Source organism: Lissotriton vulgaris, chromosome 5, assembly GCF_964263255.1.
Source record: "Lissotriton vulgaris chromosome 5, aLisVul1.2, whole genome shotgun sequence".
NCBI classification, from domain to species: Eukaryota; Metazoa; Chordata; class Amphibia; order Caudata; family Salamandridae; genus Lissotriton; species Lissotriton vulgaris.
In genome coordinates, this window is record NC_141693.1 from 1,930,357,985 (window position 1) to 1,930,377,956 (window position 19,972).

The window sequence follows — 19,972 nt, forward strand, 5'->3', positions numbered from 1 at the left end:
ATTACGATATGTACCCTAGGTGCATTTACCAATTGGTACTGGGCCACCTTATCAGACCCCGTAACGCAGGGCATAGGTGTACCCAGGGCCGCCAGGGGCTGCAGCATGTATTATGCCACCCCTGGCTGGCCTCTTAAATTTGACACAACTGGCTGCACGACAGCTGGGGCGAAGACGTGTAACCACCCTTCGCTTTAGGTATAGTAGCCCTATATCTAACCATACAATGGACACCCGAGTCCCTATCAGTCACTCCTATGGCAGGCCTTATCAATCCTGAAGGCAGAGTGCGTGGGCTCGTGTGAGCTAGGTTCAGGCCCGAGCCGAGCCCGGCTGCAGCTTGCGGAATCAAGACCCAATAGCTGTTCCATGATAACGCGTACCACATCGGTAACTCCGGTATCGCGTTATCAAAGCATGTCGAGTAAGGTGTCATACGAATCGGGGTGCTGCCCTCTCACCAATTCTGGCGATGAGGTTAGTATCCCACCCTTCTAGAGGGACACGACATGTACGTAACTGTGAACCCCGGTTAAAGTTAACTGAAGCCTCAGCTCCACAAAATGGATGCTGCCACCACAGACACGAGTCTGACCTCCTGCTGCTGGGAGTCCTTCCAGCGAGGAGCACTTGGACAAAGGGTTTCCTGTCGAGGGCGCTGTTCGCACCGTCCCAGACAGGGTTTGTGTATTCTGGGTAGGTAGGGCTTTGGCGAGAAGGTGACTGCGGAGTGGCACCCCGGTGCTCACTACGCATCTGCCGGTTAGAACCAGTTCCAGGGGCGACAGCCCTGGCCTGGGGAAAGCCCGGCAGGGGAGAGGGGCGTAACTACCCCCCTTCCTGGTCCCACCCTTAGGGCAGGACCTAGTCATGTACCCACCCCTTTCTTTAGGATAAAGACCGGAGCGGGGACCCTTCCAAATTAGATCATCTTTGAATCAAGAACTACTTTCTACGAAAGGACACTCAAGACTCTTCTCAAGATTTCTCCCTTGTGGCTAAGGAGTAGTCACCCTGCATCAGCGGGCACCAACTAAGAACTCTGCGGTTTGCTGCAAGTCCCTCCTCAAGGATCCGACGGCCCAGCTCGACGAGAACCGGCTTCCCTGGCACCTCTGACCTCTACCCACGTCATCAGCTCAGCTGTGATCTGTGGGTGCGACGAGACCTCGAGGGACCGGCCATCATCAGAACCTGCACGCTCTTAAAAACCAGCACAACCATCGAGGTAACTCTCTGGTGAGTGCTCTGGGGTCCGAGAAGCCCCGACCCTGAGCCGCTCTAGCACCGAAGTGCAGTCTCCCAGCATCTCCACGATCTGCGTGGGGCCCTTCTGCTCGCTGCTCAGCACGTTGTCTGGTCACTCGCCGCTGGCTTGTGCCCTTCTGTGACGACATCCGAGAATCATCACTGCTGGTCTGGTTGCTCCAGACTGGCCCTTGCTTCCATCTTTGCGAGAAGCACCCCGGACCCTCCTGGTCCACTCAAGACGCCATCTTAGGCCCACCCCGTGGCCCTGAGATCTGCCAAGGCTTGTTGCCCCATCCTGGGCCCAGCGACGCCGACAGCATCATCCTTCGTGGGACAGCTCGCACCTCCACCGTGGTCGCCGACAACGCCTCCTGGTCCGTGAGACTGCAGAGCCTAGCGTCGCCCACTCACCTAGTGGAGGTGACGGCCAACCGGTGCCTTCCTGGTACCCTCTAACTACTGGCTAGTAGTACGAACTTGGTCCCCTCTGCTTTCAGGTTTCATCAATCTCCGATCCAGGCTTGGATCTCTACGAACTATTCAGCACTGGTCGCCGGCCAGCAACTCCTTCCTTCCGGCTCCTGGCTCGTCAGCGAAGACCCCGACGCCTGTAAGACTTGTGCAGCCGCAGCCCTCGTGGCTAGGTAACTCGGCATTTCGGTGCCTGCATAGCCTCCTTACTCTAGGGTCCCGAGTCCCTCGCTTCCGACTTGCCTTATCGGGTCCGCCCGAGACCTTAACCTTTCCGTGTCCTCGGACACTTGTTTTAAACTGTGCACTTGAAGTATTTGCTAAAGAGATTTGGTTTGTGCTTAGTACCCTGTCCTCATAAAGAGTACAGGGCTGTTGTGATTCTTAATAAATATCCTGTTTATTTTCATAACACTTGTGTGGTGTCCTTTCACGGGGTGTTCAAGGGGTACATGTGTGGTAAACAGCTGGCTTAACACGCCCTCTCGAGTCTTTAGCCTTAGACTGCTCGTATCCACGCTACTAGGATAGCTGGTCTATAGGTTGACTTACAACCAAACACCATAAGGGTCGTTGGAACGATACATAGCGGTCGCTAGAATAGCGAACGTTGCATATCGGGCCAACTTCTCACATTGGTGGCAGCGGTTGGGATTTGAGCTTGCTGTTGTTTTACCACACGTATCCTAAGAATATCTTGTTGAAAGATCGCACAAGTACTGTTAGTACATATAACTAAAAGCTTAGAATACTCTGAGTTCTACTGAACCAGCTGTTGTAGCTCCTCAAGGCTTAGCACACCTTGGCTACAACTCTTAGCAAGGGAACAGTAGGTAAACACATAGTGTAGGTAGGTGCATCACTTACACCACACTAGAAACAGTATGTCGGACAAAGGAGGAAACTCTGGGTCTCCCCTTGTGTCAGTTGACCCTCCACAGGTCATCCCTTCAGGATATACTGTGCTGAGCTTCAAGGAGTTGAGACAGTTGTGTCACTCCAGGAAGATTCAGCAGGGGTCTAACCCCACAACATCCTTTCTGATTGGTCTCTTGGAGACGTATGATGCCAGAAGAGCTGAGAAACTTCGTAGCGCTTCTAATCCAGAAGGAGACATGCCTCCCCTCGAGGGAACCCGAGACGATCCTGACCTCATTCACCTCGCAACCGAGAACGAGGATGTGGAGGAGGATGAGGATGAGGATCTCTCTGGGGATGAGGCAGATAAGGGACAGGTAGAAGTCGTCAGACTAAGCAGGTCCAACTTAAGCAAACATGATAGCGGTACTGGGGGACCCCTGGGGCCACTATCAGGTCAGCTTAACATTGGGAATGGACGAGCCAGATCTCTGTCAAGAGGCTCTGGCAGATCCCTTCAAACCAATGGCTCTCACAACTCGTCTCAGAGAGGGATGACGTCCCCCCAGAGGAGAGTGTACGAAGCTAAGGAAAGGGCAGCTAATCTAAGGATCGAAAGGGAAGAACTTGCCCTGGCCAAAGAAAGGCTTGCCTTTGCAAGAGAGCAACAGTTAAGTGGGGTAGTCCCCACTGGTGGCAGCAATGTACCTAGTAATAGGGAAAAGAGTTTCGATACGAAACACCTTGGTAAGATAGTGCCCCCCTTTAAACAAGGGGACGACATCCACAAATGGATTACTGCTTTGGAGAGGGCCTGCACTGTGCAGGGCGTTCCCCAGAGTCAGTGGGCAGCTATCTTGTGGCTCTCCTTTGAAGGAAAAGGAAGAGACAAGCTCCTCACCACAAGGGTAGAGGATGCTAACAATTACCAAATCTTGAAAAATACACTCGTTGAAGGGTTCGGCCTAACCACTGAGCAGTACAGGGTGCTGTTCAGGGATACCCAGAAAACGCAGTCTCAAGATTGGTCTGATTTTGTCGATTGTGCCACTAAGGCTTTTGAGGGCTGGTTGCTGGGCAGTAAGGTTACTGATTATGAAGGATTGTATAATTTGATGATGAGAGAGCAAATTTTAAACAATTGTCAGAACCAGTTGTTGCATCAGCATCTTGTCGACTCGGATCTGACCTCTCCCCAAGAATTGGGAAAGAAGGCAGACAGATGGGTTCGAACAAGAGTTAAACAGAACCAGGGCCAGAATCAAGGTGGTCAGAAGAAAGCAGACCAGAAGGGTAAAGATTTGAAAGGGGAACAAAGTGACCAGAAGTCTTCGACAGGTCCCCAACAACCCAAAGAGGGTGGGGGTCAGGCTCCCCAAAAGAAGAAAGAAGGCCAATCCAAAAGATGGTGCCAGTACTGTAAAAGTAAATCTCACTGGTTTAGTGAGTGCACCAAGAAAGGAGGAGGGCAGACTCCTGCCACTGCAGCCCCTAAGGCACCTGTGCCCCCTAGTACAGTCAGCAGTGGTAGTGCGCCTCCCAAGGGTTTAGTAGGGTTAACCCTGGGTTCTGAGGGGCGTGACAACTTAGTTGGCACACTCACTCAGGCTGTCCTTGTCAGTACAGGGGACGTGGACGTGTCCCCTGACGTAAGCCCCAATTCCTTGGGCAAATACCGACAGACGCCTTTCATAAATGGAAAGATGGCTCAGGCCTATAGGGACACTTGTGCCAGCGTCACCATGGTGACGCCTAACTTTGTGGACCCTGGACAGATCATGCCAGGTACAGAGTTCCTGGTGACCAATGCAAGCAATGTCACTACCAATCACAGTATGGCAATTGTAGCTTTCTCCTGGGGAGGGGTAACTGGCCAAAAGAAGGTTGTAGTTAGTCCAGACCTCCCAGTGGATTGTTTGTTGGGCAATGATTTGGAGTCGTCACAATGGTCAGAAGTGGAGCACCGGACTCACATGGAAATGTTAGGTTTGCCAGCACATGTGTTCGCCGTGACTAGGTCACAGGTCATGAAATGCCCCACTGAACAGGTGCTGGATCCTGGAACAACGGACCAGACACCTCCCAAGAAAAGGAGCAGTAGGGTTAAGGCTGCGCCTTCCCCCTTGCCCCAGGTCGAGGATCAAGTCTCAGAGGAGGCTGACCTACAGGAATTGCGGGAAACTGAGCCTAGGGAATTCGAACTTGATCAAGTTGAATTCTTGGGTTCAGGGGGACCCTCAAGGGAAGACCTGGGGAAGGACCAGTTAGGCTGCCCTTCTCTTGAACCCCTCAGACAGCAGGCTGCTGCTGAGGCTGCTGGGAACGCCACAGGTACCCACAAGGTATACTGGGAAGATGGACTCCTGTACACTGAGTCAAGAGACCCCAAGCCTGGCATGACCAGGAGGCTGGTTGTACCCTTGTCTCAGCGTGGTTTCCTACTTACCTTGGCCCACGAGATTCCCTTAGCAGGTCACTTGGGCCAGACGAAAACGTGGGACAGGCTTGTCTCACACTTTCACTGGCCACACATGAACGAAGATACCAAGGAGTTTTGCCGCTCCTGTGTCACTTGCCAAGCCAGTGGTAAGTCAGGTGGCACGACAAAGGCCCCCCTTATACCATTGCCTGTGGTGGGGGTACCCTTTGAACGGGTGGGGATCGACATCGTCGGTCCCATGGAACCACCTACAGCATCAGGGCACAAGTTTATACTGGTGGTAGTGGATCATGCCACCAGGTATCCTGAAGCTATTCCCCTTAGGACCACTACAGCACCTGTTGTGGCAAGAGCCCTAGTTGGAGTGTTCTCCAGAGTGGGCTTCCCTAAGGAGGTCGTCTCCGACAGAGGTGCAAACTTTATGTCGAGCTACTTAACTGCTATGTGGAAGGAATGTGGTGTTAACTACAAGTTCACTACACCCTATCACCCACAATGCAATGGGCTTGTTGAGAGATTCAACAGGACCCTAAAAGGGATGATTCATGGACTACCGGAAAAGCTTCGGCGTAGATGGGACGTCCTGATCCCCTGCCTCTTGTTCGCCTACAGAGAAGTCCCACAGAAGGGGGTTGGCTACAGCCCTTTTGAACTTTTGTACGGGCATCCTGTAAGGGGACCACTGTGTTTGGTGAAGGAAGGATGGGAGAGACCTCTCAAAAAGCCTGCAACCAACATAGTGGACTATGTGTTCGGCCTCCGCTCGCGGATGGCGGAATACATGGAAAAGGCATCTGAAAACCTTAAGGCCAGCCAAGAACTCCAAAAAGCTTGGCATGACCAAAACGCTGTCTTGACTGTTTACCAGCCCGGACAGAAGGTGTGGGTGTTGGAGCCAGTGGCCCCAGCAGCACTCAAGGACAAGTGGTCCGGGCCCTACACCATCCTGGAGAAAAAGGGAGAGGTCACCTACCTGGTCGACCTGGGAACTCCCCGGAGCCCCCACAGGGTGTTCCATGTCAACAGGCTAAAAGCATATGTCGACAGGAAGGACATGAGTTTGCTCATGGCCCTAGATGAGGGACAGGAGGAGGAGAGTGACCCTCTCCCCGACCTGCTCACTCAGAATCCTGACGATGGATCGGTAGATGGTGTTGACTTTTGTGGCAGCCTCTCCGAACATCAACAGAGCGACTGTAAACAGGTTCTTCAGTCGTTCAGACATATGTTTTCTCTAACACCCAGCCAGACCGATTGGTGTACCCATGAGGTTGACACTGGTGACAGCTTGCCCGTGAAGAGTAAAATCTACCGGCAGCCTGATCACGTTAGAGACTGCATCAAGAGTGAAGTGCAGAAAATGTTGGAGCTGGGAGTCATTGAACCCTCGGATAGCCCTTGGGCTAGTCCCGTAGTTCTAGTGCCGAAACCTCACACCCAGGGTGGTAAGAGAGAGATGAGGTTTTGCGTAGACTACAGGGGTCTCAATGCAGTCACTAAGACTGACGCCCACCCAATACCAAGGGCAGACGAGCTTATCGATAGATTGGCTTCGGCCAACTACCTAAGTACGTTTGACCTGACAGCTGGGTATTGGCAAATCAGGTTAGCTGAGGACGCCAAACCTAAAACCGCATTTTCAACCCCTGGTGGGCATTATCAGTTCGTGGTGATGCCCTTCGGTCTGAAAAATGCACCTGCCACCTTCCAACGGTTGGTGAATCAAGTCCTTACTGGGCTGGATGACTTCTGTGCGGCGTATCTTGACAATATCGCTGTCTTTAGCTCCACCTGGGAGGATCACCTGGTCCACCTGCGGAAGACGTTAGAGGCACTGCAAGCAGCAGGTCTCACTATCAAGGCCACCAAGTGCCAGATAGGGCAGACACAGGTTGTATACCTGGGCCACCTTGTAGGTGGAGGCCAGGTTCAGCCACTGGAGAGCAAGATACAGTCAATCAGGGACTGGGCTCCTCCAACCACCCAGACTCAGGTTCGAGCTTTCTTGGGCCTGGCTGGATACTACCGGAAGTTTGTCAGGAACTATGGTTCCATCGTGACACCATTAAACGAACTGACAAGCAAGAAAATGCCAAAAAAGGTTCAGTGGACAGCGAGCTGTCAAAAAGCATTCGATGACCTAAAGCAGGCCATGTGCACGGCGCCTATCCTCAAGAGTCCGGACTACTCCAAACCATTCATTGTCCAAACAGATGCTTCTGAGTTGGGTGTGGGAGCTGTTCTTTCTCAACTGAATTTTGATGGTCAAGACCAGCCCATTGCTTTTATAAGTAGAAGGCTGACCCCTAGAGAGAAGAATTGGTCAGCTATTGAGAGGGAGGCCTTTGCTGTGGTTTGGGCCCTGAAGAAGCTGAGGCCATACTTGTTTGGCACTCACTTCAAGATTCAGACCGACCATAAGCCCCTCTTGTGGCTAAATCAGATGAAGGGTGAAAACCCCAAACTGCTTAGGTGGTCCATTTCCCTACAGGGGATGGACTTTACAGTGGAACACAGACCTGGTACTGATCATGGCAATGCCGATGGGCTCTCCAGATATTTCCACTTAGAACAAGAAGACTCACCTGGTCAAGGTTAGCTTAGTGTTCCGACGTTTGGGGGGGGGTCATGTAGGAGAGTAGGGTCTGCAATCCTATGATCACCCAGATTTTTTGCTTTTGTTTCACTGGTTTACGACTTTCTCTGGCTGTGGGCCTGCTAATCAGACCCACAGCCTGGCTGTTCTCTTTCTAAATTACGATATGTACCCTAGGTGCATTTACCAATTGGTACTGGGCCACCTTATCAGACCCCGTAACGCAGGGCATAGGTGTACCCAGGGCCGCCAGGGGCTGCAGCATGTATTATGCCACCCCTGGCTGGCCTCTTAAATTTGACACAACTGGCTGCACGACAGCTGGGGCGAAGACGTGTAACCACCCTTCGCTTTAGGTATAGTAGCCCTATATCTAACCATACAATGGACACCCGAGTCCCTATCAGTCACTCCTATGGCAGGCCTTATCAATCCTGAAGGCAGAGTGCGTGGGCTCGTGTGAGCTAGGTTCAGGCCCGAGCCGAGCCCGGCTGCAGCTTGCGGAATCAAGACCCAATAGCTGTTCCATGATAACGCGTACCACATCGGTAACTCCGGTATCGCGTTATCAAAGCATGTCGAGTAAGGTGTCATACGAATCGGGGTGCTGCCCTCTCACCAATTCTGGCGATGAGGTTAGTATCCCACCCTTCTAGAGGGACACGACATGTACGTAACTGTGAACCCCGGTTAAAGTTAACTGAAGCCTCAGCTCCACAAAATGGATGCTGCCACCACAGACACGAGTCTGACCTCCTGCTGCTGGGAGTCCTTCCAGTGAGGAGCACTTGGACAAAGGGTTTCCTGTCGAGGGCGCTGTTCGCACCGTCCCAGACAGGGTTTGTGTATTCTGGGTAGGTAGGGCTTTGGCGAGAAGGTGACTGCGGAGTGGCACCCCGGTGCTCACTACGCATCTGCCGGTTAGAACCAGTTCCAGGGGCGACAGCCCTGGCCTGGGGAAAGCCCGGCAGGGGAGAGGGGCGTAACTACCCCCCTTCCTGGTCCCACCCTTAGGGCAGGACCTAGTCATGTACCCACCCCTTTCTTTAGGATAAAGACCGGAGCGGGGACCCTTCCAAATTAGATCATCTTTGAATCAAGAACTACTTTCTACGAAAGGACACTCAAGACTCTTCTCAAGATTTCTCCCTTATGGCTAAGGAGTAGTCACCCTGCATCAGCGGGCACCAACTAAGAACTCTGCGGTTTGCTGCAAGTCCCTCCTCAAGGATCCGACGGCCCAGCTCGACGAGAACCGGCTTCCCTGGCACCTCTGACCTCTACCCACGTCATCAGCTCAGCTGTGATCTGTGGGTGCGACGAGACCTCGAGGGACCGGCCATCATCAGAACCTGCACGCTCTTAAAAACCAGCACGACCATCGAGGTAAATCTCTGGTGAGTGCTCTGGGGTCCGAGAAGCCCCGACCCTGAGCCGCTCTAGCACCGAAGTGCAGTCTCCCAGCATCTCCACGATCTGCGTGGGGCCCTTCTGCTCGCTGCTCAGCACGTTGTCTGGTCACTCGCCGCTGGCTTGTGCCCTTCTGTGACGACATCCGAGAATCATCACTGCTGGTCTGGTTGCTCCAGACTGGCCCTTGCTTCCATCTTTGCGAGAAGCACCCCGGACCCTCCTGGTCCACTCAAGACGCCATCTTAGGCCCACCCCGTGGCCCTGAGATCTGCCAAGGCTTGTTGCCCCATCCTGGGCCCAGCGACGCCGACAGCATCATCCTTCGTGGGACAGCTCGCACCTCCACCGTGGTCGCCGACAACGCCTCCTGGTCCGTGAGACTGCAGAGCCTAGCGTCGCCCACTCACCTAGTGGAGGTGACGGCCAACCGGTGCCTTCCTGGTACTCTCTAACTACTGGCTAGTAGTACGAACTTGGTCCCCTCTGCTTTCAGGTTTCATCAATCTCCGATCCAGGCTTGGATCTCTACGAACTATTCAGCACTGGTCGCCGGCCAGCAACTCCTTCCTTCCGGCTCCTGGCTCGTCAGCGAAGACCCCGACGCCTGTAAGACTTGTGCAGCCGCAGCCCTCGTGGCTAGGTAACTCGGCATTTCGGTGCCTGCATAGCCTCCTTACTCTAGGGTCCCGAGTCCCTCGCTTCCGACTTGCCTTATCGGGTCCGCCCGAGACCTTAACCTTTCCGTGTCCTCGGACACTTGTTTTAAACTGTGCACTTGAAGTATTTGCTAAAGAGATTTGGTTTGTGCTTAGTACCCTGTCCTCATAAAGAGTACAGGGCTGTTGTGATTCTTAATAAATATCCTGTTTATTTTCATAACACTTGTGTGGTGTCCTTTCACGGGGTGTTCAAGGGGTACATGTGTGGTAAACAGCTGGCTTAACACGCCCTCTCGAGTCTTTAGCCTTAGACTGCTCGTATCCACGCTACTAGGATAGCTGGTCTATAGGTTGACTTACAACCAAACACCATAAGGGTCGTTGGAACGATACATAGCGGTCGCTAGAATAGCGAACGTTGCATATCGGGCCAACTTCTCACACTGGAGGCCCCCCTCACAGGCAAAGACTGGGAGACTGCTTGCACGCTGACTAAACTGCTCACACGTAATGGTAATTTGCGGATTATACATTTTAAGTACCTACACCAGGCATATTATACCTTGGTTCAATTACATAGATATGGTTTGCGGGATGAAGCACGATGCAAACGGTGTGGCTCCGACCAAGCTGACTTTGTCGATTTAGCATGGCATTGTGCGAGGGTTCAACACTATTGGGCAGAAGTAGTAACTGTATTGTCTGAAATGGTGGGGGTTGCCATTGAATGCACTGTTCGCTGCTGTCTCCTGGGTCTACTGAGAAAAGTGAAGGCTACAAAGCGTAAGTTCTGTGCGGTGGCCTTGATGTTGGCTAAACGCAGAATCTCAATGTGCTGGGAGAGTACCAATGCACCATCGGTCAAACAGTGGCTGAGGGATATGTCTTACTGCCAGGACACGCTATGTACTTATGAAAAAATGCTGCCACCCAGGGCCCGGCCTAAAAACTATTGGGTGTACCTGACGACCTACCTGAATGCAATACAGGAACCCTATGTGAAGGGTCCAGAGACCTGGTAGGTATTGTATGGTTACTGCTTACTAAGTCAGTGTGTACCAAAATTATGTAAGAAAGAAAAATTTCTTTCTAGAGTCCCCTCACTCACCGGGGTTGCCCCACGGTGACATGCTTCATCATTGGGGCCATCACAGTTCTCTACGAAAAGGGGCGTGCTGCGACAAGGCGACTACGCTGGAGCACTGGTTTTGTGAGATGACTATGTGTGGTGCAAGTGTGGTGATGGTGGAGTGGGTGTGGAATTAAAAATACCGTGCTAGTGGGCCTCAACAATTTATTTTGCTCCTAGTGTGGTATAAAAATTAAAAAGGGGTAACACTGTGTTCTAACTTTTACTGAGCTAGATCAGTGTTATGGTCAACATGTTTCAAGCTCCCCCAAGCTTTTCTTCAGGACCATACAGGGTCCAGCCCTGTATTGCCACTCCTGTTTTCAAATGAAAAAAAGTGTTGCTAAAAAAACTACTTATTTATATTAAACGCTGTTGTTAATAAAACATGCGTGTTGTTGTACATACGTTTTGTATTCTACTTGGAATTATAAAAGAGTGTTTGATCACACCCCATGGTCTTAGGCAAGGGCAGGAACGCCTCGTGGAAACATTGTTCCCATCGGCAAACCCGCTCGGTACTACCTGATGCTTCCTCGCCCGACTGCATACCGGTATACTGGTATGCGGTCGGGCGAGGAAGCATCAGGTAGTACCGAGCGGGTTTGCCGATAGGAACAATGTTTCCACGAGGCGTTCCTGCCCTTGCCTAAGACCATGGGGTGTGATCAAACACTCTTTTATAATTCCAAGTAGAATACAAAACGTATGTACAACACGCATGTTTTATTAACAACAGCGTTTAATATAAATAAGTAGTTTTTTAGCAACACTTTTTTTCATTTGAAAACAGGAGTGGCAATACAGGGCTGGACCCTGTATGGTCCTGAAGAAAAGCTTGGGGGAGCTTGAAACATGTTGACCATAACACTGATCTAGCTCAGTAAAAGTTAGAACACAGTGTTACCCCTTTTTAATTTTTATACCACACTAGGAGCAAAATAAATTGTTGAGGCCCACTAGCACGGTATTTTTAATTCCACACCCACTCCACCATCACCACACTTGCACCACACATAGTCATCTCACAAAACCAGTGCTCCAGCGTAGTCGCCTTGTCGCAGCACGCCCCTTTTCGTAGAGAACTGGGATGGCCCCAATGATGAAGCATGTCACCGTGGGGCAACCCCGGTGAGTGAGGGGACTCTAGAAAGAAATTTTTCTTTCTTACATAATTTTGGTACACACTGACTTAGTAAGCAGTAACCATACAATACCTACCAGGTCTCTGGACCCTTCACATAGGGTTCCTGTATTGCATATACTGACTGGAGGCCGACCTGGTCTGGTTTAACCTCCTTCTCCCTCCTTTTTTTGTTTATGACCTACCTGAATGCACACGCTGCTGATTGAATGTCTTTGCTGAGAGTTACGTTAAAAGCCTATTATCATTACTATTGTCTCAATGGCACAACGGCGCCGCAGTTCACTTCACGCAGTACTGTCGACTGGGTGGGGAGCGCGGTAGTGGAATGATCCAGTTTGGTTGGTGTTTGTTCCGTATTGGAAAAAGTAAAACACCAAGACCATATATTATTGTTGACGCGGCCGGCCCGTAGTGGTTGTAGGCGACTTGCTGTGTATTTATGTGCTGCCTATGAAAATTATTTACATGCCACATGCTTTATGGATTAAGACGCTGCCGGCCTGATCAAGGTTGTAGGCACCAAGCTGTGTTTCTTTAAGATACACTTTCAATAAAGGTCTTGGAACAATTTAAAAAAAAAAAAAGATTTCACTGCGTCACTTCTACAAGGCTTATTTACCTGGGAATGCCCACCCTGCATACATTATACCTGACGCAGGTATAATGTGGCGCAGGGGTTTACAAAGTGATCCATTTGCTTAGATGCGTCACTTTGTAAATAGGGCGCAACAGGAGGCATGTTTTACGCCGCCGATGCGTCACAAAAAGTGATGCAACGGAAGAGCAAAACTGTCACGAGGCCTCATGAATAAGGCCCGCAGGGTGGGCATTCACAGATAAGTAAGCCTCGTAGAAGTGACGCAGGGAAATCTACCAGATTTCACTGCACCACTTCTAGGGTGCAAATGCGTCAATATCTTACGCCTGCCTCATAGCGGGCGTAAGACTGACGCAGGCCCTTTCACATGGGGCTTGCTCCATGTGAAAGGACACATTGCTGGAATTGCGTCACTTTTGTGACACACTCCAGGAATGCGTCACTTTTGCGCCATACAGATAGGTCAGAAATACTGACGTATCTGTAACTCATTGCGACATGATGTGTCATACAGTAAATATGACGCGTCAATCATGTCGCAAGTAGGGCGCACTGAGAAGTGACGCATCCCTGCTTTCACGCAGCGTTGCGTCACTTCTCATAAATGAGGCCCCGAATCTCTCCATGCCTACAAATCAGCTTTACACATCCTTGGCACTTGATATAGCGCCCCCTTAAGGGTATCTCGGCACTGAAGATAACAACAGGCAGGTCAAACATTCACAACAAGTAATCACAATCAATAAACGTAATTGAGATTATACAAAAAAATAATAGGTCTTTATTTACAGGTAGATAAAGTAGGGCAGGTGGCATTAAGTATAATACAGGCATAATATATAATATATGTGGTCCTGAGGCCCCCTTAAAGCCCTGTGGTCCAGGAACTTCGTTTGCAGACATGACCCCATATAGTTCTGACTGCACCAATGCGCTAAGGAGCTATAATCAACGTAAATACAGCGTGCTAGCAATGTTATCCTACAGGGCATAGATCTATAGATCTGTGGCACACAACCTAAGTAAGCATGAAAGCAAAACCCTGGTTACAGGGTCAAAGGTTCAAGGAGCAGTGGAGACCGTGCTTAATTTGAGCCAGTGCTTTCTGGTGCTAAGCACCAGTACCTACTTCTCAACACAGCATTTATTACAGCCCATGGCATGGCGGTGCTGTTTCTCTCATTTTGGGATGAACCCAACACTGAGTTTAATTATTCAATATACATTAAAAATGACTAGTACCCGCCACCCACCCATTCGTATAGCTTTGGATGGCCTGTAAGAGTTTGCACTGTCACACTTGTAGGAGTGCGATGGTTAGTAGACGTGTTGGTACCGCCATTGGCAGCGCTGGCAGGGGCAACGGGTGGTGCACGCTGCAGTGGCCCCCTGTGAAGGCCTCTGGCACTTACTATGGTTTACAAATTAAGCACTAAGTGCAGGGTCGCCAGCAAGTGCAGTGCATTGCCTGAAGCTTGTGGGAAAGAGCAGCAAGTGTGTGGGAGGGGCGTGCCCTGGTGCTGGCCCTCTGTGCCTCCAGGTGGCTCATGCAGAGTCCAAACTCAAGCTCGATACAAGGGACAAGATGTGGAGAGCTGGTGGGAAGTCAGGGCCAATAAAAGTGCGAGAGAGTTTCAAATACATAATTAGCAAATCAGGGCAGAGGTTCCCTTCCTAGGGCTTTTTCACTTTTCATTATAGGTCTCAGGCACCAGACTGTCAGGATTCTCCAGAGCGACTAACCCAGTTTGAGGGCACAGACGAGAGATGAGGCGCACCTTGAGACACAAAGTAAAAGTGAGGCTCTCCTTGGGCCACGGAGGAGGAGTGAAGCTGCCTTTGGGACACGGAAGAGAAGTGCAGGCTGCAATGGAGAACAGGAGAGAAGTAAGGCCTAGCCTACCTTGAGTCTGAAGGAGAGGCGAAGCCCCTTAAACCACAGAGGAGAGGTGAAGCCTACCTTGAATTCCGGGGGAGATGTGAAGCCTTCCCTGAGCCACCGAGGAGAGGTGAAACCTACCTTGAGTCTGAAGGAGAGGCGAAGCCCCTTAAACCACAGAGGAGAGGTGAAGCCTACCTTGAGTCTGAAGGAGAGGTGAAGCCCCTTAAACCACAGAGGAGAGGTGAAGCCTACCTTGAATTCCGGGGGAGATGTGAAGCCTTCCCTGAGCCACCGAGGAGAGGTGAAACCAACCTTGAGCCACCTAAGAGAGGTGAAGCCTACCTTGAACCACAGAAGAGATGTGGAGCCTACCCTGAGCCACCGAGGAGAGGTGAAAGTGAAACCTACCTTGAGTCTGAAGGAGAGGCGAAGCCCCTTAAACCACAGAGGAGAGGTGAAGCCCACCTTGAGTCTGAAGGAGAGGCGAAGCCCCTTAAACCACAGAGGAGAGGTGACGCCTACCTTGAGTCTGAAGGAGAGGCGAAGCCCCTTAAACCACAGAGGAGAGGTGAAGCCTACCTTGAGTCTGAAGGAGAGGTGAAGCCCCTTAAACCACAGAGGAGAGGTGAAGCCTACCTTGAATTCCGGGGGAGATGTGAAGCCTTCCCTGAGCCACCGAGGAGAGGTGAAACCAACCTTGAGCCACCTAAGAGAGGTGAAGCCTACCTTGAACCACGGAAGAGATGTGGAGCCTACCCTGAGCCACCGAGGAGAGGTGAAACCAACCTTGAGCCACAGAGGAGAGGTGAAGCCTACCTTGAGCCACCTCCGAGAGGTGAAACCTACCATGAGCCACAGAGGAGAGGTGGAGCCTACCTTGAGCCACCTCCGAGAGGTGAAACCTACCATGAGCCACCTCCGAGAGGTGAAGCCTACCTTGAGCTGCAGAGGAGAGGTGAAGCCTACCTTGAGCCACCTCCGAGAGGTGAAACCTACCATGAGCCACAGAGGAGAGGTGAAACCTACCTTGAGCTGCAGAGGAGAGGTGAAACCTACCTTGAGCCACCGAGGAGAGGTGAAGCCTACCTTGAGCTGCAGAGGAGAGGTGAAACCTACCTTGAGCCACCGAGGTGGCAAGTCCATAGGAGAGGAGCATCAGGACAGCCGACAGCATGCTGGCAGCGTGATAAACTGAATATCTTTATTCTCTCTCTCCTCCAATGCATCTCTTGCCTCTATTGCAAATAAACAGGAAGTGGTGACGGACGACTCGTACAGGGTGACAAAATCCCCCAAGACGGTTTCTGTCCATTGTGCAATGCAGCCACATCGAAAGGATGTGTCACAACTGGGTGGGACTGGCCTTGGCGGAGAGTGAGGGAGCTTTCTCCGGAAGGTCTGTTGGGGAGGTCTGTAGGCTCTGCACTGAATGTGCCTGGTCCTGCCCCAGCCCAGCTGGCCTTTCAGAGGCCTCCTGTTGGTGGATTTCTTCCGATCCATTTCCAGATTATTTTGACAATAAAATCGCAGAGGGCCTCAGACCAGACCCCAGGGCTGCCCTGCTCGCGGGACCTGACACTTCTCTTGTTTCTCCATGGCCTGTTTCCATGGCTACCCCTCGCTCTCACGGCCTTTAACTAGAGAGACGCATGATGCTGTGTAAGTTAACCCTTACGTTACACCTCAGGGAGGCTGGTTTCTGGGGCCCAGAGACAGACGGGAGCCTCCGCTAGGCCATCCTCCCAGGGAGAGCCCCGTCAGGCGCTGGGCACGGGTGTTCCTGGCGGAAGAAGCGGAAAAAATAGTGCTTTTGACGGAGTCTGTGCGCGCCTTGACGGCTGGTCAGTGCGTGCCTCACGAACACACACTGTTCATGCATGGAGAAAGCCTGTTGGTGCGTAGACAGGCACATGCCAGGGGGCAACATCTTGCGAGATATATACCTGTGGAATAAGCGCACAGAGCAAGGCGTGTTGACATGAAGGCATGTAGAACAAACTGAATGGAAAAACACGTGTGGAACAGATAGACATGAAGTTAAAGTCCGGGGACCTCATTTATGAGGCCTTGCGTCAGTTTTGACCTGCTGATGCGTCACTTTTTGTGACGCATCGGCGGCGTAAAACATGCGCCTTGTTGCGCCATATTTAAAAAGTGACGCATCTAGGTAGATGCGTCACTTTTTAAACCCCTGCGCCACATTATACCTGCGTCAGGTATAATGTATGCAGAGGGGGCGTTCCCCCGCAAAAAGCTTCGTAATAGTGACGCAGTGAAATCTATGAGATTTCACTGCGTCACTTTTAGGACGCTGTTGCGTCAAAATCTTGCGCCTGCCTCACAGCAGGCGTAAGACTGACGCAAGTCCTTTCACATGGGGCTTTCCCCATGTGAAAGGACGCATTGCTGGAGTTGCGTCACTTTTGTGACACACTCCAGCAATGCGTCACTTTTGCGCTTACAGATACGTCAGAAATACTGACGTATCTGTAACTCCTTGCGACATGATGCGTCATACATTAAATATGACGCATCATGGGTGTCCCAAGGAGTGCGCAGTGAAAAGTGACGCATCGCTGTTTTCACGCAGCGATGCGTCACTTTTCATAAATGAGGCCCCTGGAAACCATACACACGTCCACCACAGGGCCACTAGAACACGGGCCCGCCTCCGGAGCGCGACTCCTTGACCCACTCCGGAGATTTGCATAGTGCCCACACCGCCATATGCTCCCGCCCGCTTGCATTGTACAACACATAATTACAATTCCCACCCAAAGTAAACTCAGGAGACATATTTGTGGGAAAGAACTGCTGCAGGTTTATTTCATACAACACAGGTATGACGTTATGGTGGGTCATCTTACGGGCGATCCAACGCAGGCAGCCCCTCGCTGTCCCGCATGCCTAAGGAGCCATCTTGCACGGCGAGTCGATGCTCTGACGGTGCAGCACATTAGCATGTTCGTTATACTCCCGCCCCCCCTGTCGGGGCGGAGCGGTGTGGCACACCCCCAATCAGTTCAGGCCCCCCGACCGCCCGAAGGACTAACGGGGCGCCGTCGCGGTTTTCCGGAACCTCCTTCGGCTCCTGGTCCTTGGCTCAGGCACCCTTACTGTGCCAGGCAGAGGTACCCTTACTGTACCCTTCTGCCGCAGAGGTACCCTTACTGTCCCCGTCTACTTCCAGATCGCCCTATAACTCCGCCTGCAACACAAAACCAGACCATTACATGGTTTAAAACTTCGCCTCACCGCTCAAGCTGCTGGGTCAGGGTTCAGGGTGGGAACAGAGCAGCGCCGCGGGAGAATCAGGAAGGAGAGAGGCCGAGCTGTGGCTGGTGCAGGCTAAATAGCGAGGCGCCCCTCTCCCCCTTGGTGAGTCCTCCCCTTTGGCCAATGAGAGGTGGACCCGGGGAGGGGCATCTGATAGGTAGGCTTGCGCTAGCCGGGTGGGACTAAAGCGCTGCCCCGCCCATGCTCCCCTGCGGGTCACGCGGTCAGCGGCATAGTGCCCACACCGCCATACGCTCCCGCCCGCTTGCATTGTACAACACATAATTACAATTTCCACCCTAAGTAAACTCAGGAGACATATTTGTGGGAAAGAACTGCTGCAGGTTTATTTCATACAACACAGGTATGACGTTATGGTGGGTCATCTTACGGGCGATCCAACGCAGCTGTCCCGCATGCCTAAGGAGCCATCTTGCACGGCGAGTCGATGCTCTGACGGTGCAGCACATTAGCATGTGCGTTATACTCCCGCCCCCCCCTGTCGGGGCAGAGCGGTGTGGCACACCCCCGATCTGTTCTGGCCCCCCGACCGCCCGAAGGACTAACGGGGCGCCGTCGCGGTTTTCTGGAACCTCCTTTGGCTCCTGGTCCTTGGCTCAGGCACCCTTACTGTGCCAGGCAGAGGTACCCTTACCGTACCCTTCTGCCGCAGAGGTACCCTTACTGTCCCCGTCTGCTTCCAGATCGCCCTGTACTCTGCCACAGCTCTGTAGGAGGCCCCCGTCGATGACAGAGCCTCCCCACCCATCATGCTACTTACAACCTGCCGCTGTCAGAGCCTCTTGTATGTCTAGGAGGAAAACATCCATACCCAACCCAGACAGGTGCACCCCATCTTGCTCGTAATACCCTTCGGTTCTGTCCTGGATGAGTGCATGCCTAATGAACCCCGCCCCTCTCCCCCTTGGTGAGCCCTCCCCTTTGGCCAATGAGAGGTGGGCGCGGGGAGGGGCATCTGATAGGTAGGCTCGCGCTAGCCGGGTGGGACTAAAGTGCTGCCCCGCCCATGCTCCCCTGAGGGTCACACGGTCAGCGGCAGAGACTGTGCCTCCCCCAGGCCCGGTTCTAGCAGGGCCTGACCCACCAAAACATGGCCTATGGCCCTCCCGGTCACGGCAGAAGAGGCCATGAGGAACGCACCTGTTCAGGTGCTTCCTGCATCTCAATGTCGGAACGATTTTTCCACTGCTTTAAAACTGAAATTGGGTGGTGTGTTTTGGGGTTAGAGGTGGGCGATCAAACAAATGAACAGAGAGAGCCGAGGCAAGGCTCTGGCTTGGCTCTTAGAGCCACGGGCAGGTCCTCCACTAAAGCATTGGAGAGGCGTCCCTCTGCTCGCAGACCAGATTCTTTTTTTTTTAAATAACAAAACCTCGTTATTATCGTTTCATTTTCCTTTACTATGGGGCTGGTGTGGGGCGGGGCAGGGCTGGGGTCACTGGGGAAGTGGGTGTTTGAACACTCCAAGTATGCATGACTGTTTGGACCGTCCAAACAATCATGCGCACTTCGCATGTTCCCCACCGGGCTGCATTACACAGCCTGGTGGGGAACATGCACAGACTCCCTGTCCCCATCTGAGCCCCGAACTACGGCACTCAGACCAATCACAACACTTCATTGCAACGGCTATGGAAATCCTGGATGCTTCCTGGTGAAGACAGAAGAGTGACAACACGACGGAGAGACGTCGGCAGTTTTAAAGGTAAGTGCGGTTTATTTTTTTTTCAACCCCCTCCTCCGCCCGCCACCCCTGTTCCCTGCCAGATGCTGCTACTTAGAGCCAAGCACAAGCTGAGCCCTGAACATGTTTGCTAAGTAAAACATACAACAAAGATCACATGAAATATGACAAAGTCTCATTATAGCGCAGAACTTAAGAAATACTTATTAAAAGTGATAGTTTTTAAACATGAACTTAGAACCATTCCTGCCCTTGACTTCACACTGGTGAGAGTGCCACTAGTGCACCAACATGCAAGACACGTGTCTTGTGGACCCTATGGACTGGCCATACTGCATTTCTTCTGGTGATCTGGCACGGTGGAGGCCGGTTTTACTGCTGGTGGGGGGCGCTTTTGAACCTTTGTGCCAGCCGGACGCATTTCTTACCTGCAGCTGCAGCGCTGCAACGCTTTCAGCCCTGTCAACTTTCCCAGATTCATTCATGATGCCCTATTGTGATCCGTTCCTGTGTTTTTTCCTTTGAATTATAGGACTTGTAAACTTGT

General features: G+C 52.0%; 1 protein-coding gene across 1 annotated transcript in view; it reads right to left on the reverse strand.

The window, feature by feature from the left end:
* Positions 1-16,054, reverse strand: part of LOC147717763 (uncharacterized) — a 77,341-nt gene extending 61,287 nt beyond the window's left edge. The window contains exon 1 of the mRNA XM_086924553.1: positions 15,561-16,054. Coding sequence (XP_086780679.1) covers positions 15,561-15,618 — 58 coding nt within the window. The 5' untranslated portion in view covers positions 15,619-16,054. The remainder of the gene's footprint in view (positions 1-15,560) is intronic.
* Between the last annotated feature and the right edge of the window lie 3,918 nt (positions 16,055-19,972).